General features: G+C 35.8%; 1 protein-coding gene and 2 pseudogenes across 1 annotated transcript; 1 reads left to right on the top strand and 2 right to left on the bottom strand.

Moving 5' to 3' along the window:
• On the bottom strand, positions 1-515 carry LOC120191278 (protein EPIDERMAL PATTERNING FACTOR 2-like). Its single transcript, XM_039194259.1, has 2 exons — positions 341-515; positions 1-265 (listed from the first exon to the last, which is right to left on the bottom strand). The coding sequence occupies exons 1-2, from the start codon at positions 432-434 to the stop codon at positions 33-35; spliced, it is 327 nt and encodes a 108-aa protein (XP_039050190.1). The 5' UTR covers positions 435-515; the 3' UTR covers positions 1-32.
• A 1,602-nt stretch (positions 516-2,117) lies between these two features.
• Positions 2,118-4,877, bottom strand: LOC120191276 (annotated as a pseudogene).
• A 6,954-nt stretch (positions 4,878-11,831) lies between these two features.
• LOC120191154 lies at positions 11,832-15,423 on the top strand (annotated as a pseudogene).
• The last annotated feature ends 1,620 nt before the right edge of the window (positions 15,424-17,043 follow it).

Below are 17,043 nucleotides of genomic sequence, written 5' to 3' on the forward strand. Positions count from 1 at the left end.
CAATGTCATGAATATTACTCAAAACAAAAGGTTTAATAGGAAGGAACATGGTAGTATTTGCCTTTACACATGCACCTATACACAATGGGGCAAGACTCATCCATGGAGCACTTGAGGCTCACCACCACCCTCTTGCACGGGAAGCACGCTCCGCACGCGTGCGAACAGTCTGGCAGGCTCGACCCCATCATCTCAAACTCCGTCCCTGACCTCGGTAGCACTTGTCCTTCCTCTCCGAATTCCACAACTTTCCCATGATCGCTTGCTGCACACATTGATTGACCTCAGTGATAAAATTTGAGGAAAAAATGTGAGTAATTCATGTAATGCACAAAATTACCACGGTGATAATGGTGGGGAGCATGAAGGGTTTGAGTGAATGAACAAACCAGCAAGAAAATTACAACACCAACTCTAGAAGATGAGTAGTTCATGTTTATGTGTCTAATAATGCAGATTTGGGAAAGTTTTGAAGGAATTTATAGTTTCATGCACAAGATGGAAAAGGCATGCAAGAGAGAACCCAAGTCTTGTGTATGTATGTGTGTGTGTATATATATATATACATACATATAATAGAGAGTTATGAAGGAAGAGTGAGGCCTTAAATGTAGAAAGAAGGGTACAGCTGATTCATTTAACATGATCCACGGCTATCTTTTCAGAGGATTCCGCTTGATTCGGCGAGTTGTCCTCAATTATATACCACTTTAGTCACGTACCAATGAATGATTTTAGTGTAAATTACTCATTTAATATCTAAACTATCAATTTTGATTTGTTTTAGTACCCATACTTTCAATTTTTTTAAAATCATACCTAAAGTTTAATTTTTGTTTCATTTTAGTATCATGTCATTAAAAACTTTAATTTTTGTTTCATATTAGTAACTATTCAAAATTTAACGTTAAGTTTTGAAAAGATTGAAAGTTTAAGTACTAAACGTGTTAAGTTTTTAATGAAATTTACCCATGATTTTACATTGGAAGATGCAAAATTAAAAAGTTAGGATAAAAATTCAAGGAATGCAAAATTATGTCATTAATATAAAATATAAAGAAAACAAGCTATAAGAGAATTTAAAAGTTTTAAGGAATGCGATTGCGCCTCAACACCTTATCTTTATAAATTTTAAGAGTACATAAAAACTCTGAACTACAAATGTTGATTTGATCAATTTTTAAGTTATGGGAAAAGAAAATAAAAAAAAAAGTTCGAAAGGACTAAACAAAACATCCTAAAAGTTGATCATTTGAATGCTAATTGATTTGTTAAGAGGTTTAACCTAACAAATCAATGGTCACATTACCTTTTACCTTCTGGTGTTGTACTATTTTAAAAAAATATTAAAATTTATTATAAAAAATAAAATGATTAAATATTTAATAAAACTTAATTACTATTTCATACATTTTATAATTTTAATAATTAAACTATTCATTTAAAGAAAATTCAATGATCTATAATAATAATTATTTTATAACTTTTAAAAATTTAATAACTAATAAGTTATTTGAGTACAGCTCAATAATGCTCAAAACAATTTAAATTTATTATCAAAATAAGAAAGAATAATTATTGAAAAAAAAACATAATGTTAAAATTCATCATTTTTTGTGGTTAAATGATTTTTTTTCACAAAATAAGTATGCTTGGCACATCATTTTTCATGTATTTAATAATTAACATATTACATCATCACTCAAACCAATCAAACAAATGCAAAGATACCAAGCAAACTTTTAGTCAACTAATCTTTTCCATAAAATATATTTTGACCAAAATTCTTTAAAAATAGAATAGTTTTCAAAATGTAAAGCATGGATTTTGACATTATACCTACTAAAAATGATTAAAAAATATTTCCCTTTTAAAAAACCTTTTTCTTTTGAGAAAAAAAGGTAAATTGTGAAGGAAGAAAGAACCAAATTTGAATATATGATAAATTAATGAATTGACTCTGATAATGACAGCACATAAGAACTTTAATTCAGCTAAACAAGAAGCTATTGCCTTTACTATAGCTAAGGCTTCCTCCTCTGCATTCAAACTTATGTTAGACATTAAATATATATATATATATATATATATATTGTTCAAATGTGTGCTGTCATGCAGTGAATCCAACTAGTTCAGGAGTTAGGTTTCCCAAAGACCCTAACTGTTCCTATCAAGAACCATAAAACAGCACACAATGCACCCAAAATAGATATAATAAAGAATCCCTTGCTCCTACTTTTCCTCCTACCATTTCCAGAAGAGCTGCTGCTCATTGCTGAAACATTTGCATTTATTTTTAATCTACTGAAGCTAGACATTCGCTCGAAAGCACGGTTTACCAATGGCCTCTCCGCTGCAGAAGCAGGAGTTGTGGGTACAGACTCCACAAACGACCACAGAGAAGAAGAAAACCAGCCTCCGCCTCCGTCGTTTTTGTCACCTTGGTCTTGCTTAGTACTGTTGTATACAAAACCTAAACACGATAAAAAAAATAACCATATATAAGCATAGGTTCAAGTTCCACTTTTTTTCTTTACAAAGGGTTTTTGCCATGTCTACCCAACCATCCGTCTCATCAAGAGCACCGGGAGGATGGAATGTAAGATAAGTTAACAAAATTTTCCATATTGATTTCCACATTTGTTCTACCTGAAGTTGGAGATGCGTTCCCAAGATTTGATCCTGATGGACTGAAGACATCACCGCTTTGGTCATGTGTCCAAAGTGAGCCATTAATCTGATCAGTTTGCAGCTGTTGATTCTGATCATGGTAACCCACCTGGTCCACAGTTGAATGGAACATCAATTGCTGATCCATCACGTTCCCGTTTGGACCAGAATTAGATTCATAAACCACCTGGTTTAACATATTATCTCCCGAGCTATTCATTTGGGGTTGCAGCTGCTGATCCATCAGGCTTATATTAGATTGATATTCCAACTGGTAACTTGCCTGATGTATCATATTATCAAACGAGAGTGGAACCGTTCCTTGATCAATAGGTCCAATGTCATGTAGAAACATGGCAGCATCATGGTAAAGGTCAAATTCGCTCAGCCCATCCACCTCATTGAACTGCACATTCTCCATAGGTTTCTCGACATCAGAGATCAAAGGTTCAGGACCAAGGAGATCATCAATTTCCAAGAAATCCGTCTCACATAACTGGGGTAAGTGTTCAAAGTTGTCAACACCAGATGTGACCTCAGGTGCCTCCTGCAACTGCAATTGAGAAGTAGGTGACTGAGAGAATTCAAAGCTTCCTTGACCATGGATAACCATGGGCGGCTCGGGAAACAGAATATCTCTTGGAGATGGGTCCAACAAAGTACTTTGTCTCTCGTCCACATTGACAACCTGAGGCAATACATGGCTAAAACAAGCTTGCGGTTGTGGAAATGGAGGCTCATCAGCTAATTGTTTCATGAACTCCTCAATACCATGCAAAGGAGGCAGATCGTGAACATTAGCTTTTACATTACCACCAGGAATAGCCTCATCAGCTGGCTTCACAGGAGTGACAGTATCTACAGGATTACTATCATATTCCTCATCTGCCCACGCTTCTTCTTTAAACGGTGCCCCATACTGCTCACCGTTTTTAGGACCAGGTCCACTTTTTTTATACAATTTATAGAGAGCATATTAATCCTGAAACGCAAATGAGAAACATATAATTAAGAAACATCTCATATATACCAGACAAAAACCAGAAAAGCTTCTAAACAACATACTCTCAACCACATACCTTCACATTCTGGCACCTCTTCAGTTCCTCTTCGTCGAGGGTATATTCATGCATGACCCAATCGGTTCTCTCACCGTTAGGTGCACGTCCTCTATAGAAAACTAGTGTTTTCTTGATTCCAACTGTTCGAGAATTGCATGTAACAGTGCGATCCTTCCCAGTTGCCTTCCAATACCCATGTATGGTTGCCCTATTCGACCTAGCTCCATTAGGGTACTTCCTGTCCCTTGGACAGAAAAAGAACCACTGTCTATCCCATTCTTCAGAATGGATTGTCCTGAAAAGCATTTGTTTATCAGAAAATCGATGACAATAAAACAAAACCGAAAGCTAGAACCAGAAACATTATCTACTGATAGCAGCAAGAGTTTCAAATAGGTATAAAGACAAACCACATGTTGGTTCACAAATCATAAACCATTATGGATTCATCCAACCAATTATTACAATTCAAATTTCCATCGAAATCGATTACAAAAACTATAACCACAGAAACAGTTCAATTAGTGTGCAAAGCAAACCAAATTCAACGCAGCTCAAACGTATTTTTAAATAAATAGATCAAAACAAAAATTAGCACCCAAACAACACCCAAAGCCCTAACAACAGTGAAACCAACAAAACAAAAGACGCGTCGCCGGAGAAAAAGCCAATCAACAATCGATAACTAAACCCTAAAAAGCAAACCCCGAAATTTTTGGGGGTTTTAAGAGAAAAGGGAAAAATTACCAGGCAATTCCTCGGGATCCCACTTGTAAACATCGGTTTCCCTTATTATATCAAGCTTGAGCCTTTTTTTGCAGATCTTTCTCTTTAAGTAATAAAGAACCAGCTCTTCGTCAGTCGGGTGGAACCGAAAGCCCGGTGGCCACACATCATCGTCCCCCAAACATGAATCAGACGTCACAACCGTCGCCACCACCGCCGCCGTTACCTTCATCTCTCTTGATGATAAAAAAACTTTTTTTTAATAAATGGACAAATCGAGAACAAAGAAATCCGGATCAAGAGGGCTAAAAGCTGATCTAGACCCAAACTTCAAAACAAAAAATAATTTTTCACATTATACGGTTTTTTTTCGATAACTAAGAAAATAAAAAATTGCAGTCAAAGGGGAAAGTTTTCGTAGAGAGGTAAAGCAATGAAGAGTGGGTAGATGAGGGAATTTTATAATAGACGGTTTAAGAAAACCGGACTGATCCGAACCGGTTTGTTCTACCGATCGCGGTCTTTCTTCCTGGAAGATTCCTCGTGTTGAAAAAACAGTGTGCGACTCACTTTTTAGTCAACGTACGCTTGCCTTTTTACATCATTAACAATTAAGAAATATTATAATTTCAATTAATCGATTACTCTTTTTTTTTTTCTTTAGAATTTGTGTGTTTTCTATAAATTGGATATTTTTATTTTGTTTAATCGACGACGATATTGATTTGATATGATTGTAATATTTAGTTTTTTTTAATTTTTTAATTTTTTCAATCGTTTGATTGTTCTTTTATTTATATTTTCTTAGGATGAAATTTGATGACGCCACGACTGATCAAGATGAAATTTATTTGTAATCTTATTGATTTTTTCTGTTATGGACATTCAGATTGAATTAGATGCAATATTTTACGCTCGTAGATAGTTTCTCACGGCCCTCGACTATAATTTGTGGCGGACTTTCAATAGATTAATCCTCTTTATGGTCTGTTTACCTAGGGATGATCAAAATATCCGAACCCACGAATCCTGACCTGACCCTATAGGGGTAGTTTTTTTAATTTAGGGACTCGAAGTGGGACGAGTTATATGGTATAAAATTTTGGGGTGGGCAGGACAAGGCTGGATTTAAGGTGAAAAATTATCGACCCGGCTCGACCCGATTAATTTTTATTTATATATATATATATTAATATTTTAAGAATTTTTATTTTTATATTATTAAAATTATTATTTAATTATTAAAAAATAAATTATTATAAATAAATTATTTTAATTATTTTAAAAAAGAGTCGGGTGGTCAGAATTTTAGTCTAAAATTCAGGTCGAATTTGGGTGAAAAACCTAGAATTTATCGAGACGGAATGAGGTCAGGTGTTAGGTATATATTTTGGGTTGGGATCGGACCAAAAACCGACCCACCATGCCCCATTCCCATGCCCATCCCTACGTTTATCAAAACAATCAGATTCATTATATATGTTTTTTGTTTAAGTCTTTTACTTGAATTTTTAACCTTTTCCATATGGTTCTTATATGATCAGTGACTAGTTTCAATTTGTAAAAAAATATATCAAATTATGTATTTAATTTACGAAGATAATTATAAATATTGTTATAATTTTATATTTTTCACTTTTAAATATATCAACGACTTCTATTAAAATATTAATCATTTACTCAATTAATAATAATAATAATTACTAAAAATTATTAAAATTATTATTTTCTCAATATTTTCAAAACTATAAATTAATTCTAGAGAAGTACAATATTTTTACTTTGAGAATATGTAATGTGTGTAAATAAATTTTATTTCCGTAAAAGTAAAAGGCAACAACGTGATATTTGGATTACGATTGTCGACGTCATCTTGCTTAAGAACAAAGTTAGACTTTAGAAAAAATTGACCAAACCAATATAAATAGAAAAAATATTATAAAAATATGTGTATATGTATTTTTGTTAAAGTTATTATAAAAAAATTGGAAAATAAAAATATGTAATTATTCAAAAAATAATTAAAAAGTGAAACATTAAATAGAAAAACTATAAAAACAACTAACTTGTAGGGTAAGGTAACGATTTAAAACATAAATTTAAATTTATATTTGTTGACAATTTGAAGTCAAAATATATAAAAATATATTTTGAGATAATCAAATTAATATTATATAAATATATAATGATTTCCTTAAAAATTAAAGGAAAATAGAAAGAATTTCAAATAGTTATTTCATTCAAGAAATATTAGTCAATGCTTTGAATACACCCATTGTATTAAAATGATAAAAGGGCCCCAAAGCACACGAGCACACACATATCATACATCATACACAGGGCGTGGCTGGATTTTCGGGGCCGTATACAAATTCTTATAAAGGGGTCTTTATTTTCTAAATATATTTGATTTCGGGGCAATAATAGTGGCTTTTTTCTGACAAACGCCGCGATAGATCCATCTATAATGAAGTTTTATCAATAAAGCCGCAATAATAGTGTCTTTTTTAAAAAAAAACGTCGCAATAGGTCTATCTATAGTGACGTTTATTGAAAAAACGCCACTATATATATATACTTTTTTGGGGCCCTGTGCGGTCGCGCAGTTCGCGCCGCCCAGCCACGGCCTGTTGGATACACGCTTTAACCTAGCCACCAATATACCAAATGAACATAACAGCATTATGATATCAAATGTCAACCGTTTGAAAAGCACATATACCCTAGCATAAGTAAAAATGTATAAACAACTCAACAATGGAATTTCCACTCGTTCCATTAGTACAAATACTAAACTTTGAGGTGAATTGTGAAGGAAACCTGAGTCCAGTCGACATCTTAGAGCATCAACTCCGCATGATTTTACACTATCATCTTTTTGAATCCAGTTTGGCACGTCGTTCTTCGTACGATGCTGCAATAAATGAGTTGGTCTAGGTCATGTTATCTCACAGAAGTCGAAGAAAACGTGAAGAAGATGAGTTGAAAATGTGAGTTGCTGAAAGATTAAATATCACTAGTCGACCAAAAAAAAGTCGTCTCCGTTTATATTGGTGTTCGTCGACACATCTATAGTAAAAGAAACTCAGATATTAAATATCACTAGTCGACACACCGAGATATATCAACGTAGACAAATAGAACAGTGAGACCTTGATAGAAATGATATGGTAGAACTTGGTTTCTGCACCTTTTGCTAAAGGCAAGCAACTCAGAGCAGCTTCCTGAAAAAGTTGCTGATTGAAGCTGGTATGGTCGACCCTCATTTTCCAAGTGTATACGCAGTGCTTGCCCAGAATCTAGTAATAAAACCACCGGATAATTCAAATATTTCTGACACAAATGATCGCCGACTTGGCAAATGTGCAAGTGACATATGGATGCAAATCGCAATCTTTTGTGTTTGCTTCTGGATCAGGGCAAATTTTAGCATAGAAATCAGTACCCTATATTTAGCATGAATATAGATATGATGTTGTTGTTGTTATTGGCGGTGGTGCGCATGTGTGTTTTTTTGGTATCATATACCTAAGGAGCAAATAAACTTTAAACATAGCGGCATTTTTAGTGGCGTTTAAGAGTAAATGCCACTAACTTTAAACATATAACGGCATTTACATTCCAAATGCCACAAAAATCAAAATGGTAACTTTAGCTGCATTTCTTTACAAACGTCGTAATATGGTTCATCTATGGTAGCTTTTTTTTGACAAACGCCGCAATAGGGTTCATGTATAGTGGCAACTTTTATAAAATGCTGTAATAGGGTTCACCTATAGTGGCATTTTTTCAATAAACACGACAATAAATTAGTACTTTAGCGGTGCTTTTATAAAACGCCGCAATAGGGTTCACCTATAGTGGTTTTTTTCAATAAATGCCGCAACAAATTAGTACTTTAGCGGCGTTTTTATAATCACCGTAATAGGATTCACCTATAGTGATTTTTTCTCACGACGCCGCACAATGTAGTACTTTAGCAGCGTTTTGTACAAATGCAGCTAAAACTCGTACTTAATGGCGTTTATTTGATAAACGCTGCTAAAGATAAGTACTTTAGTGGTGTTTTTTTAAAGAAAACACAGCCATAAAATGATAAATGGTGACATTTGTGTCTACAAACGCCGCAATATTTGATAATTTTAATCATGCGAAACCCTTTCCTCTTTTCCATATGTCTTCCTATTTCCATCTCCACCGGACATAGCCAAATACCCACGTAAAACTCGTGCTGCTCATCGCTAGTCGAAGCGTCAAGGCCTCCAACGTTACGCCATTAACGTTCTACTCTCTGATTGATGTGCGAATTTCACCATCAACTTTATTCCATCTGGTTTATTCATTTGTTCCATGATTTGTTTGCTGATTGGGGGTCTCCTTGTTCTAGGTCTTCGAATTCACAGGACCCAGGACCAATGGTATCACCGGAGCCATGGAGTACTGAGGTTTTCTTGGTGTCTTCTCAATGTCCAATAATACATCTATCACATACACAAAAACGATTGATAGCTCAGTTGCTTGCTTGCTTAAAAGTAGAAACCTTGTCTCACTTCTTGTCATTATAATTAGACAATAAGTACTTCTTTAAATATGGATTTCATCTCATTCCATGTGCTGATCTGTGGTTTGCCCCAACCAGTGATGTTTCTTTCTACACCATACAACATACTTTTGCCAACCCAAAATGCTTAACGCATAATGTCAAAATTAGCCTTCAATATTTACCAAAATGGTCATTTTGGCCCCTATCGTTTATTTAGGGCAAAAAGTCCCCCAACATTTGATAGAATAATCAATTTGGCTTTATTCTTTTTCTTATGGAGGCCCTCAACATTTCATTCTAGGTTAAAAGGGCCCCTATTTTGGAGCGTTAATCATGTGTTAACTAACGGTTTCCATCCATAGAGAGGCCTTTTTTTTCCCAAAATAAAATGTTGGGGGCAAAAATGCTCCCAAAAAAAGAACAAGGGCTAAATGAACATTTTGGTCAGTGTTGGGGGCTAATTTGGCATTATGCCCATGCTTAATCTATACCATAGTGTTGTTACTTCTTGTGCAGCTTTGCCTTTTCTTGCAGTGATATGCCATTATTTCTTGAAATGTTATGTATGTACAATTATAATTTAACTTCTCCGTGAACGGCCTTCGGAAATTATAATTGTCCTATGGTGTTTCTTAAATTTGAAATTTTCGATGTCTGAGGATTTAGTTTCGAATTATCTTATATCTGTTCCGGTTTCATTCGTGGTATGTAAAATTATCTTTGAGAAAAAGATTACACGAATGCTACATTACAAGTAATGTAAGGTTGATGATTGGTTGAGAAAATGAAGATTAGAGTACTTCTATTGTCTTTATGTCATTTAGGGTAAACTATATAGGAGGTCACCTTTGTTTTAGTAAATTTTATTTTGATCATTCAATTTTCAAAAATTATGTTATGGTCACTAAAGTTATTGATTTATTAGACAATGATCTCTCAAATCTTGACCCCGTCGATGATGTGGCATGCTAACATAAATAAAGAGTTAATTTCTAATTTGACTCGTATGGTTAAAATGTTAACTTAGTATTTTTATTTTTTTACAATTTTTTTACTATGATACTGTAAAAACTTAAGAATATAAAAAGATTATTAAAATATTGTACACATTTTAATTTTTAATTTATACAACAAACAATAATTCAATTTGGTATATTATTGGCATTTAATCTATCTATTATCAAACAATAATATATACAATTCATTAAACAATCTCAATATTAAAATGAAATATTTTTTTCTTAAATTGCTAACTTCATTGATATTTACTCTAATATAATTAAAATATTAAAATTCTATAATCAGTATTTGTTTTTTTTAATTTAAAATTTTGATTATAATATAAAAAACAATTGTGAAATCTATTAAATTTAGTACAAGTATGAACTCCATAATTATTTATACGAATAATATTGTAATATTTGTTTATATGTAATAGATTTTTTTTATAATTCATTATTTACGATAGTTATTAATTCGTTTATTTATTTTTATATGTAATATTTAAATTTTAACTGCTCTTCTTTTCTTGTCACCACATGACAAGAGCAAGTCTTTTTTCTTTAATTATTTATGATAATCACATAATGTGGAGAGGGACTAAATTTACTTATTTCAAGGGATTAAATTCATAAATTTATTTAAGTTTGAGGGTTGATCCTAAAATAAGACCTCTACCATTTGACATGGCGTGACAATTGAGCGAGTTGCCCGTGACAATTTATCCCGTTTCAAAAGGCAAAATCCAGCCGTTGAAACCCTACACTTCTCCAGTTCCCCATCCATTCATAACGGAATTCCAACGGCTTTTTTGCAACCTACTCTCTCCCGTTTGAACTAAAACCTGAAACTAACTCGAAACAAAAGCACACAAGAATAGAAACGCTTCACCAGAAAAAGGAAAAAAAATATTAAAAAACAGAGAATCGGACCGCCGGTGTGATACGTCGCTCCGGCGAACGGGACTTTCAGACGCCTTTCATGTTTCTCCTTTCAAGGTCTTCTATCTAGTTTTGATTCTAATTTTTTTTTTATCGGTTATGTAATGGAGGATTGTTATATGAATGTTTGAATCCAGAACTTGTGAATTTTCGAGGCTAGATTGTTCGTTACAATGGTTTTTAAATTCCTGCTTGTTGAATTGATGTTGATTGTTATATACTTCAAGGTTCGATTTACTGATGTTTTTATGAATCGATTTAATGGTTTTGATAAGATTGTTTGGGATCTTTGTTAATTGTAATCCAATCTTATTTATGTAACCCGTACTCTGTGATGCATATCGGATTTGAAAGATCAATATATGAGAAAACGATGGAAAATATGCAAATATTCGAAATGGGAATTTCCAGTTTTCAACTTTTGTAAAATAATTAGTTGACTTCTTTTTTGCAGCTTAAAGGAATAATTGCTCTTATTGAAGGATTATTGAAAATTCTTCAGATCAATATTGCTAGCTTCTATAATCACCTTTAGTAAACTCTGTAGAACTGATGAAGTGGATGAGACGTTAAAGGATCTATTGCGAGATAATGAAGCATCGATAATTTGCTGCCGAAATTAGAATGTGGATACTGCATGTGAAGGTGTGATAGGCAGATAGAGAGATCATTGCACCCAGGTTTTCCAATATCTTTTAGTCTATGCAGTTTGATGGTGTGGGGTATGTTCTTCAACTTGGAATAAGTGGAAAGTGGTGAGTGGTGAAGAATTAAAATGAACGGAACTGGTGGTTTATATCAGATGAAAACCGGGAGATTCTCCAATCAGCTTCAGGGAGTGAAGGTCCATTATATCTTCTTCTCTTCTTCAAAATCTCCAAGGTCAACAACATGGCAAAGGCAGTCATCAGTCATGATAGGCAATCACGTTCTCCAATAGATGGTCGTCCTAAGAAAGGTAACTAATTATACAATATCAGTCGAAAATCTAGTTACTAGTCAATAGCAAAAAGAGGATTAAGGAAAACTGAATTGAGTACATGTGAAAGTCGGTACCATTTAGTTCATTATTGATCTGTTCAACAATTTCACTGCAGGTGGTTGTGGTGGCAAAGGAACTTGGGGAGGGTTAATGGACACTGATTCGAGTTATCCTCTTGACTCAAAAGACCCAAACTATGATAGCAGTGAGGAAGTTAGTCCACAATATGTTCCTTCTACTTCCTCTGATTTTTGTTCTTGTTCTATCTTTTTGTTACTTTAAATTTCCTGAGGAATACTAACACCTTTTTAAGGATTCAAACCTCAGTTTGATTAAAAAATTGTGCTTGATGCAGGGATGTGAACATCCAATGCAAGAAAATCAGCACTCGATTTTGATGCATATAAAAAGAAAGTGACAATAATATGGAGGAATACTTTGCTACTGATGATGTTGTCTCAGCTACCAATGAATTGAAAGAACTTGCAATGCCCAACTATAACTATTACTTTGTTAAAAAGCTTGTCTCTATGGCTATGGATAGGCACGACCATGAAAAAGAAATGGCTGCTGTCCTATTATCTGCACTCTATGCTGATGATTGATGCCCACAGGTTTACGGAGGCTTTAGTAAATTGGTGGAATCTGCAGATGACTTGATGTGGACATACCAAGTACAGTTGATATTCTTGCTTTGTTTATAGCTCGAGCAGTTGTTGATGACATACTCCCTCCTGCATTCCCTTAACAAGCAAAGGGAGCTCTTACCTAATGATTCAAAGGGGGTGGAAGCTCGGAAAGAGCTGAGAAAGGGTATCTAGCAGCCTATGCATGCTGAAACTATGTGCGTCGCTGGAGGGTTGGCAAGAAAACAGTTGAGGATGTGAAAGCAAGGAATAAAACAACTTGTGATCGAGTATGTAGCAAGTGGTGACAAGAAAGAGGCTTATAGATGCATCAAGGATTTGAAAGTTCCCTTCTTCCACCATGAAATAATTAAACAAGCACTTGTTATGGCATGGAAAAGCAGAAAGCTGAAGATAGACTACTGGATCTACTCAAGGAAGCAGCTGAAGAAGGCCTGATAAACTCAAGTCAAATTACAAAGGGATTCAATAGGATGATTGACCTGTCAACGATTTGTCCCTTGACATACCAGATGCACAGAAGATACTGAAGTCTTAATTTCTAAGGCTACATCTGATGGTGGTTGTGCGCTTCATCTTTGAGGTCATTATCGGTGCCTAGAAATAAATCATTGGAAGACAATTTTACTAAAACTTTCAAGTTAAAGTGTCAAACAATCATTCAAGATATTTCTTGACTGGTGATATCTCGGAGGTTTTAGCTGTCTAGAAGCAGAAAATAAAACTTCTTCAAGCGAACTGAATTCTATTTTTGTTAAAAGGCTGATAACTTTAGCTATGGATCGGAAAAACAGGGAGAAAGAAATGGCATCTGTTTTGCTATCATCTTTATATTTTCCTGCAGATGACGTAGTAGATGGGTTCGTGATGTTGATAGAATCTGCAGATGATACTGTTCTAGATAACCAGTTGTTGTTGAGGATCTTGCTATGTTTTTGGCTAGAGCAGTGATGGATGAAGCTTTAGCCCCACAACACCTGGAAGAGGTAGGGAGACAATTTTCAGGGACAGACTCTGTTGGGGGCAAGTGCTTCAAATGGCAAAGTCATTGCTAAAGGCTCGCCTTTCTGGAGAGCGCATCTTAAGGTGTTGGGGTGGCGGTGGTGGGTAGTACGCAGGATGGGCCGTTGATGATGTGAAACTCAAAATAGCAAAGCTATTAGAGGAATATGAATCCGGAGGAGACATTAGGGAAGCTTATCGATGCATTAAGGATAGGCATGCCATTTTTCCACCACGAGGTTGTAAAGAAAGCATGGTGATCGTATTAGAGAAAAAGAATGAGAGACTTGGTGTTTTCTTGCACATTGTTTTGGCGCAGGGCTCATAACATGAACCAGATGACAAAGGGTTTCTCAAGGGTAGAAGAATGTCTGGACGACTTGGCTCTCGACGTGCCTGATGCCGGAAGCAGTTTCTAGCATACGTCGAGAAAGCAAAGACAATAGGATGGTTGGATCATCATTTCATTATGGCAATTCCACAAATGGTAAGAGAATGGGGCCTGCCTATGATAATGAGTAAGTTTTCTCATCATTTGCTACACCACCTTTATAAAACATGAAGTTGAAATACTAAAATGGGATTCGAATCCCAGATTTACTAGATGCCACATTTTAGAGGTGTCTGCGTGATCCAACTGAACCAATGAAGGTTCAATGGCTTGATTTAATCATATTTGACTAATTGATTAAACCAGATCACTCTACACTGAGCAGTGCTGATATGGTTCAAATGTTTTACTCTCTTGAAAATTAACATTCATAGGTTTCCAGGGAAATTGAGTTGAGTTCCTTCTAGTTGTGCCTGGTTTTGCAGACAATAAGTTAAAATCGAATTGAATATCGACATCTGCCCGACGCACCGCATTCTTGTCGGAAGTCGGCATGCTTTTCGCTATTACCACTTCTGTAGTTATGTTCTTTGGTACTTCAGTTTTGCACAACTCCAACATCCAACATGTCGGAAATCGACCAGATGACATGTTTGGAGATTGTTTCATCAAATTGTTCTCCGGATCCCATTTTTGTTGCATTGCATTGGAACAGCTTCTTGGTTTGCTGTCATTTAAATTTGATCTTATTATTTAGGTAGAGAGCACTTTATGTTCTTTTTTTCCTCTTGTTTAGAATTCAATAAATTTTTTAAATTTAAAAGTCTTATCAATTTGATCCTCATTGTTATTTGAAATAATTATTAAATTGTTAATAAGACAAGGATAATTTGTATCAGCTTAAGCGATTAAACTACATTTATATGCCATTCATGAATAATTGATAATGGTGGCTCGATGGATTGCTCAGATGCAGGGAAGGGAGGCACTTGTACCCCTAGCTTTTATGATCTAATTACATTTTAGGTCCTCACCTCTCCCAAAATTTTTTGGTAATTGTTTTGGGATACTATCAGATTTAAAATTAATGGAACTAAGCCTTGAGTCCAATTTATTTAATTTTATTACATTTTAAGACCTTTAAATTTTAAAATTAAAAATAAACCCTTAACCGTTTAATTTATGATTTAATTACCTTTTAGGACACCATTATTTATTTTTTATTTTGGTTACAGAAGGTCCACTATGATCGGTGGATTAAACCGTGGGCAAGTTAGCCCTAGCCAGTTCGAGCATGGTCGGTACGTCACTTGGAGGATGATGGAAATAGAGGAAACCAGAGATCTCAGTTCGAGCTAAAGCATCGGATGTGGTATTCGCTTCTCTTTGGATACAGCTGACTTGAACTCTCCACTGTTGGTTCAGGAGGCAAGTTTAGCCCTATCCAGTTTCGAGCATGGTCGGTACGTCACTTGGAGGATGATGGAAATAGAGGAAACCAGAGATCTCAGTTCGAGCTAAAGCATCGGATGTGGTATTCGCTTCTCTTTGGATACAGCTGACTTGAACTCTCCACTGTTGGTTTCAGGAGATTCCGAATTCTTCTGATATAAGCATTATCGCAGCATTGCTTGGGAGATGTCAACTTCCGAACTGCCTCACTGTTGTCCAATTCCACTAAAACGTTCCTGTAGCCTAGGTTCCAAGCACATCAAACCATCAAGGACCGCCAGAGCACGGCCTGGTAGATGGAGCAGCGCCCTATATACCGATGATAACCTGCCATTTCCCTGTGCTGTCGCGAAGAAGACCTCCGCTGGAAGCTTCCATTGTAACCCGGTGAACAGAGCCGTCAGTGTTTAACTTTACACTACAACCGTCGGGGCTTGCCACCTTTGCTTCTGACGTTGGGGCTTCAGCTTCCTATTGCCCCCATTGTTGCTCGCTTTATTAGCTTTAGCCATGTCCAAGCAGACTTTATTGTTAGAGTTGACAGATGTAAAGGTAGTTAGGGTGTTAGGAGATTAGAATCTGTTAAGCAGTTCATTCTTTCCAACTCTTTTCTTCTACTTTCTCTCTTCTATTCCCAGTCGATCAATTCTTCCATCTGTCGATCACCGGCTGTTGACATTTATAGCCTCTGGGATGGACCAAATCTGCCCTTGGAAGACAAAGTTATTCCTCTGCTTCCAAGCCTCCAAACTAAAATGCCAAAGATATGCTTCCAATGAATATCAGTGTTGTCCCAACCTGTATTATGGAGAAGGTTAGAGTCAAGCCATTCAAATAAGTTTGTGAAAAGAAGCTTATCTTGGCCTGGTCCGGTATCAACTGCTCCCAGACACAGCGAGCTCCTTGGCAGTCGCGTAAAATGTGCAACGTGGTCTCCTCGGCACTATAACAGACTGGACAGTGGGAATTCGAAGTAAGGCCACGACGGGCTCGCTCGGCGTTAGTCATGAGCCTTTGATGAACGACCAGCCAGAGGAATGCTTTACACTTTGGGGTCCATCGTAGCTCCACGCCATATTCCATTTATTATCTTGAGCATTCCATCGGTGGTGCTGTAGGCGATTAAAGGCTGATTTGACGGTGCATCCCTGTTTGATCCCACCGCCACAAGGGCCAATCGTCACGCAGGTCATCACGGGGAGGAGGGTAGCTATAACCCATATGAAGGTTTCGTCATCCAACAAATGCTTAAGGAGATGCTGATTTCAGTTGCCATCCTCATTAACAAAGTCACGAACGGTCTCATTGCCAGTGTCCATAGGCGGAGGGTATGTAGGCCACAAGAGGATCACGGTCTGGATCCACGCACGGTCTGGGATCCACGCATCCTTCCAGAACAGGGCCTTGTTTCCATTCCCTATAGACCAATAGATATATCCTGAATGAGTGTTCATATACAAGATAAAGATTTTGAAATAAAGGATCCATTTCTAGCATTAGTAAGACTAGGAATACTTCCCTGGAACCTATACTTGGACTCGAGGACCTGAACCCAAAGTACATCGGGTTGAGTAACAAGCTTGTATCCCAGTTTCACCTAAAAAAAAAGCTTTATTCTGGGTGATGTTATAATTAAGTAGCATATTAAAAGAAGAAATTAACCCCATATATAAGTTTCAAGAAGTTTCT

The sequence above is a fragment of the Hibiscus syriacus genome, unplaced genomic scaffold (genome assembly GCF_006381635.1).
Source record: "Hibiscus syriacus cultivar Baekdansim isolate YM2019G1 unplaced genomic scaffold, ASM638163v2 tig00116965_pilon, whole genome shotgun sequence".
NCBI classification, from domain to species: Eukaryota; Viridiplantae; Streptophyta; class Magnoliopsida; order Malvales; family Malvaceae; genus Hibiscus; species Hibiscus syriacus.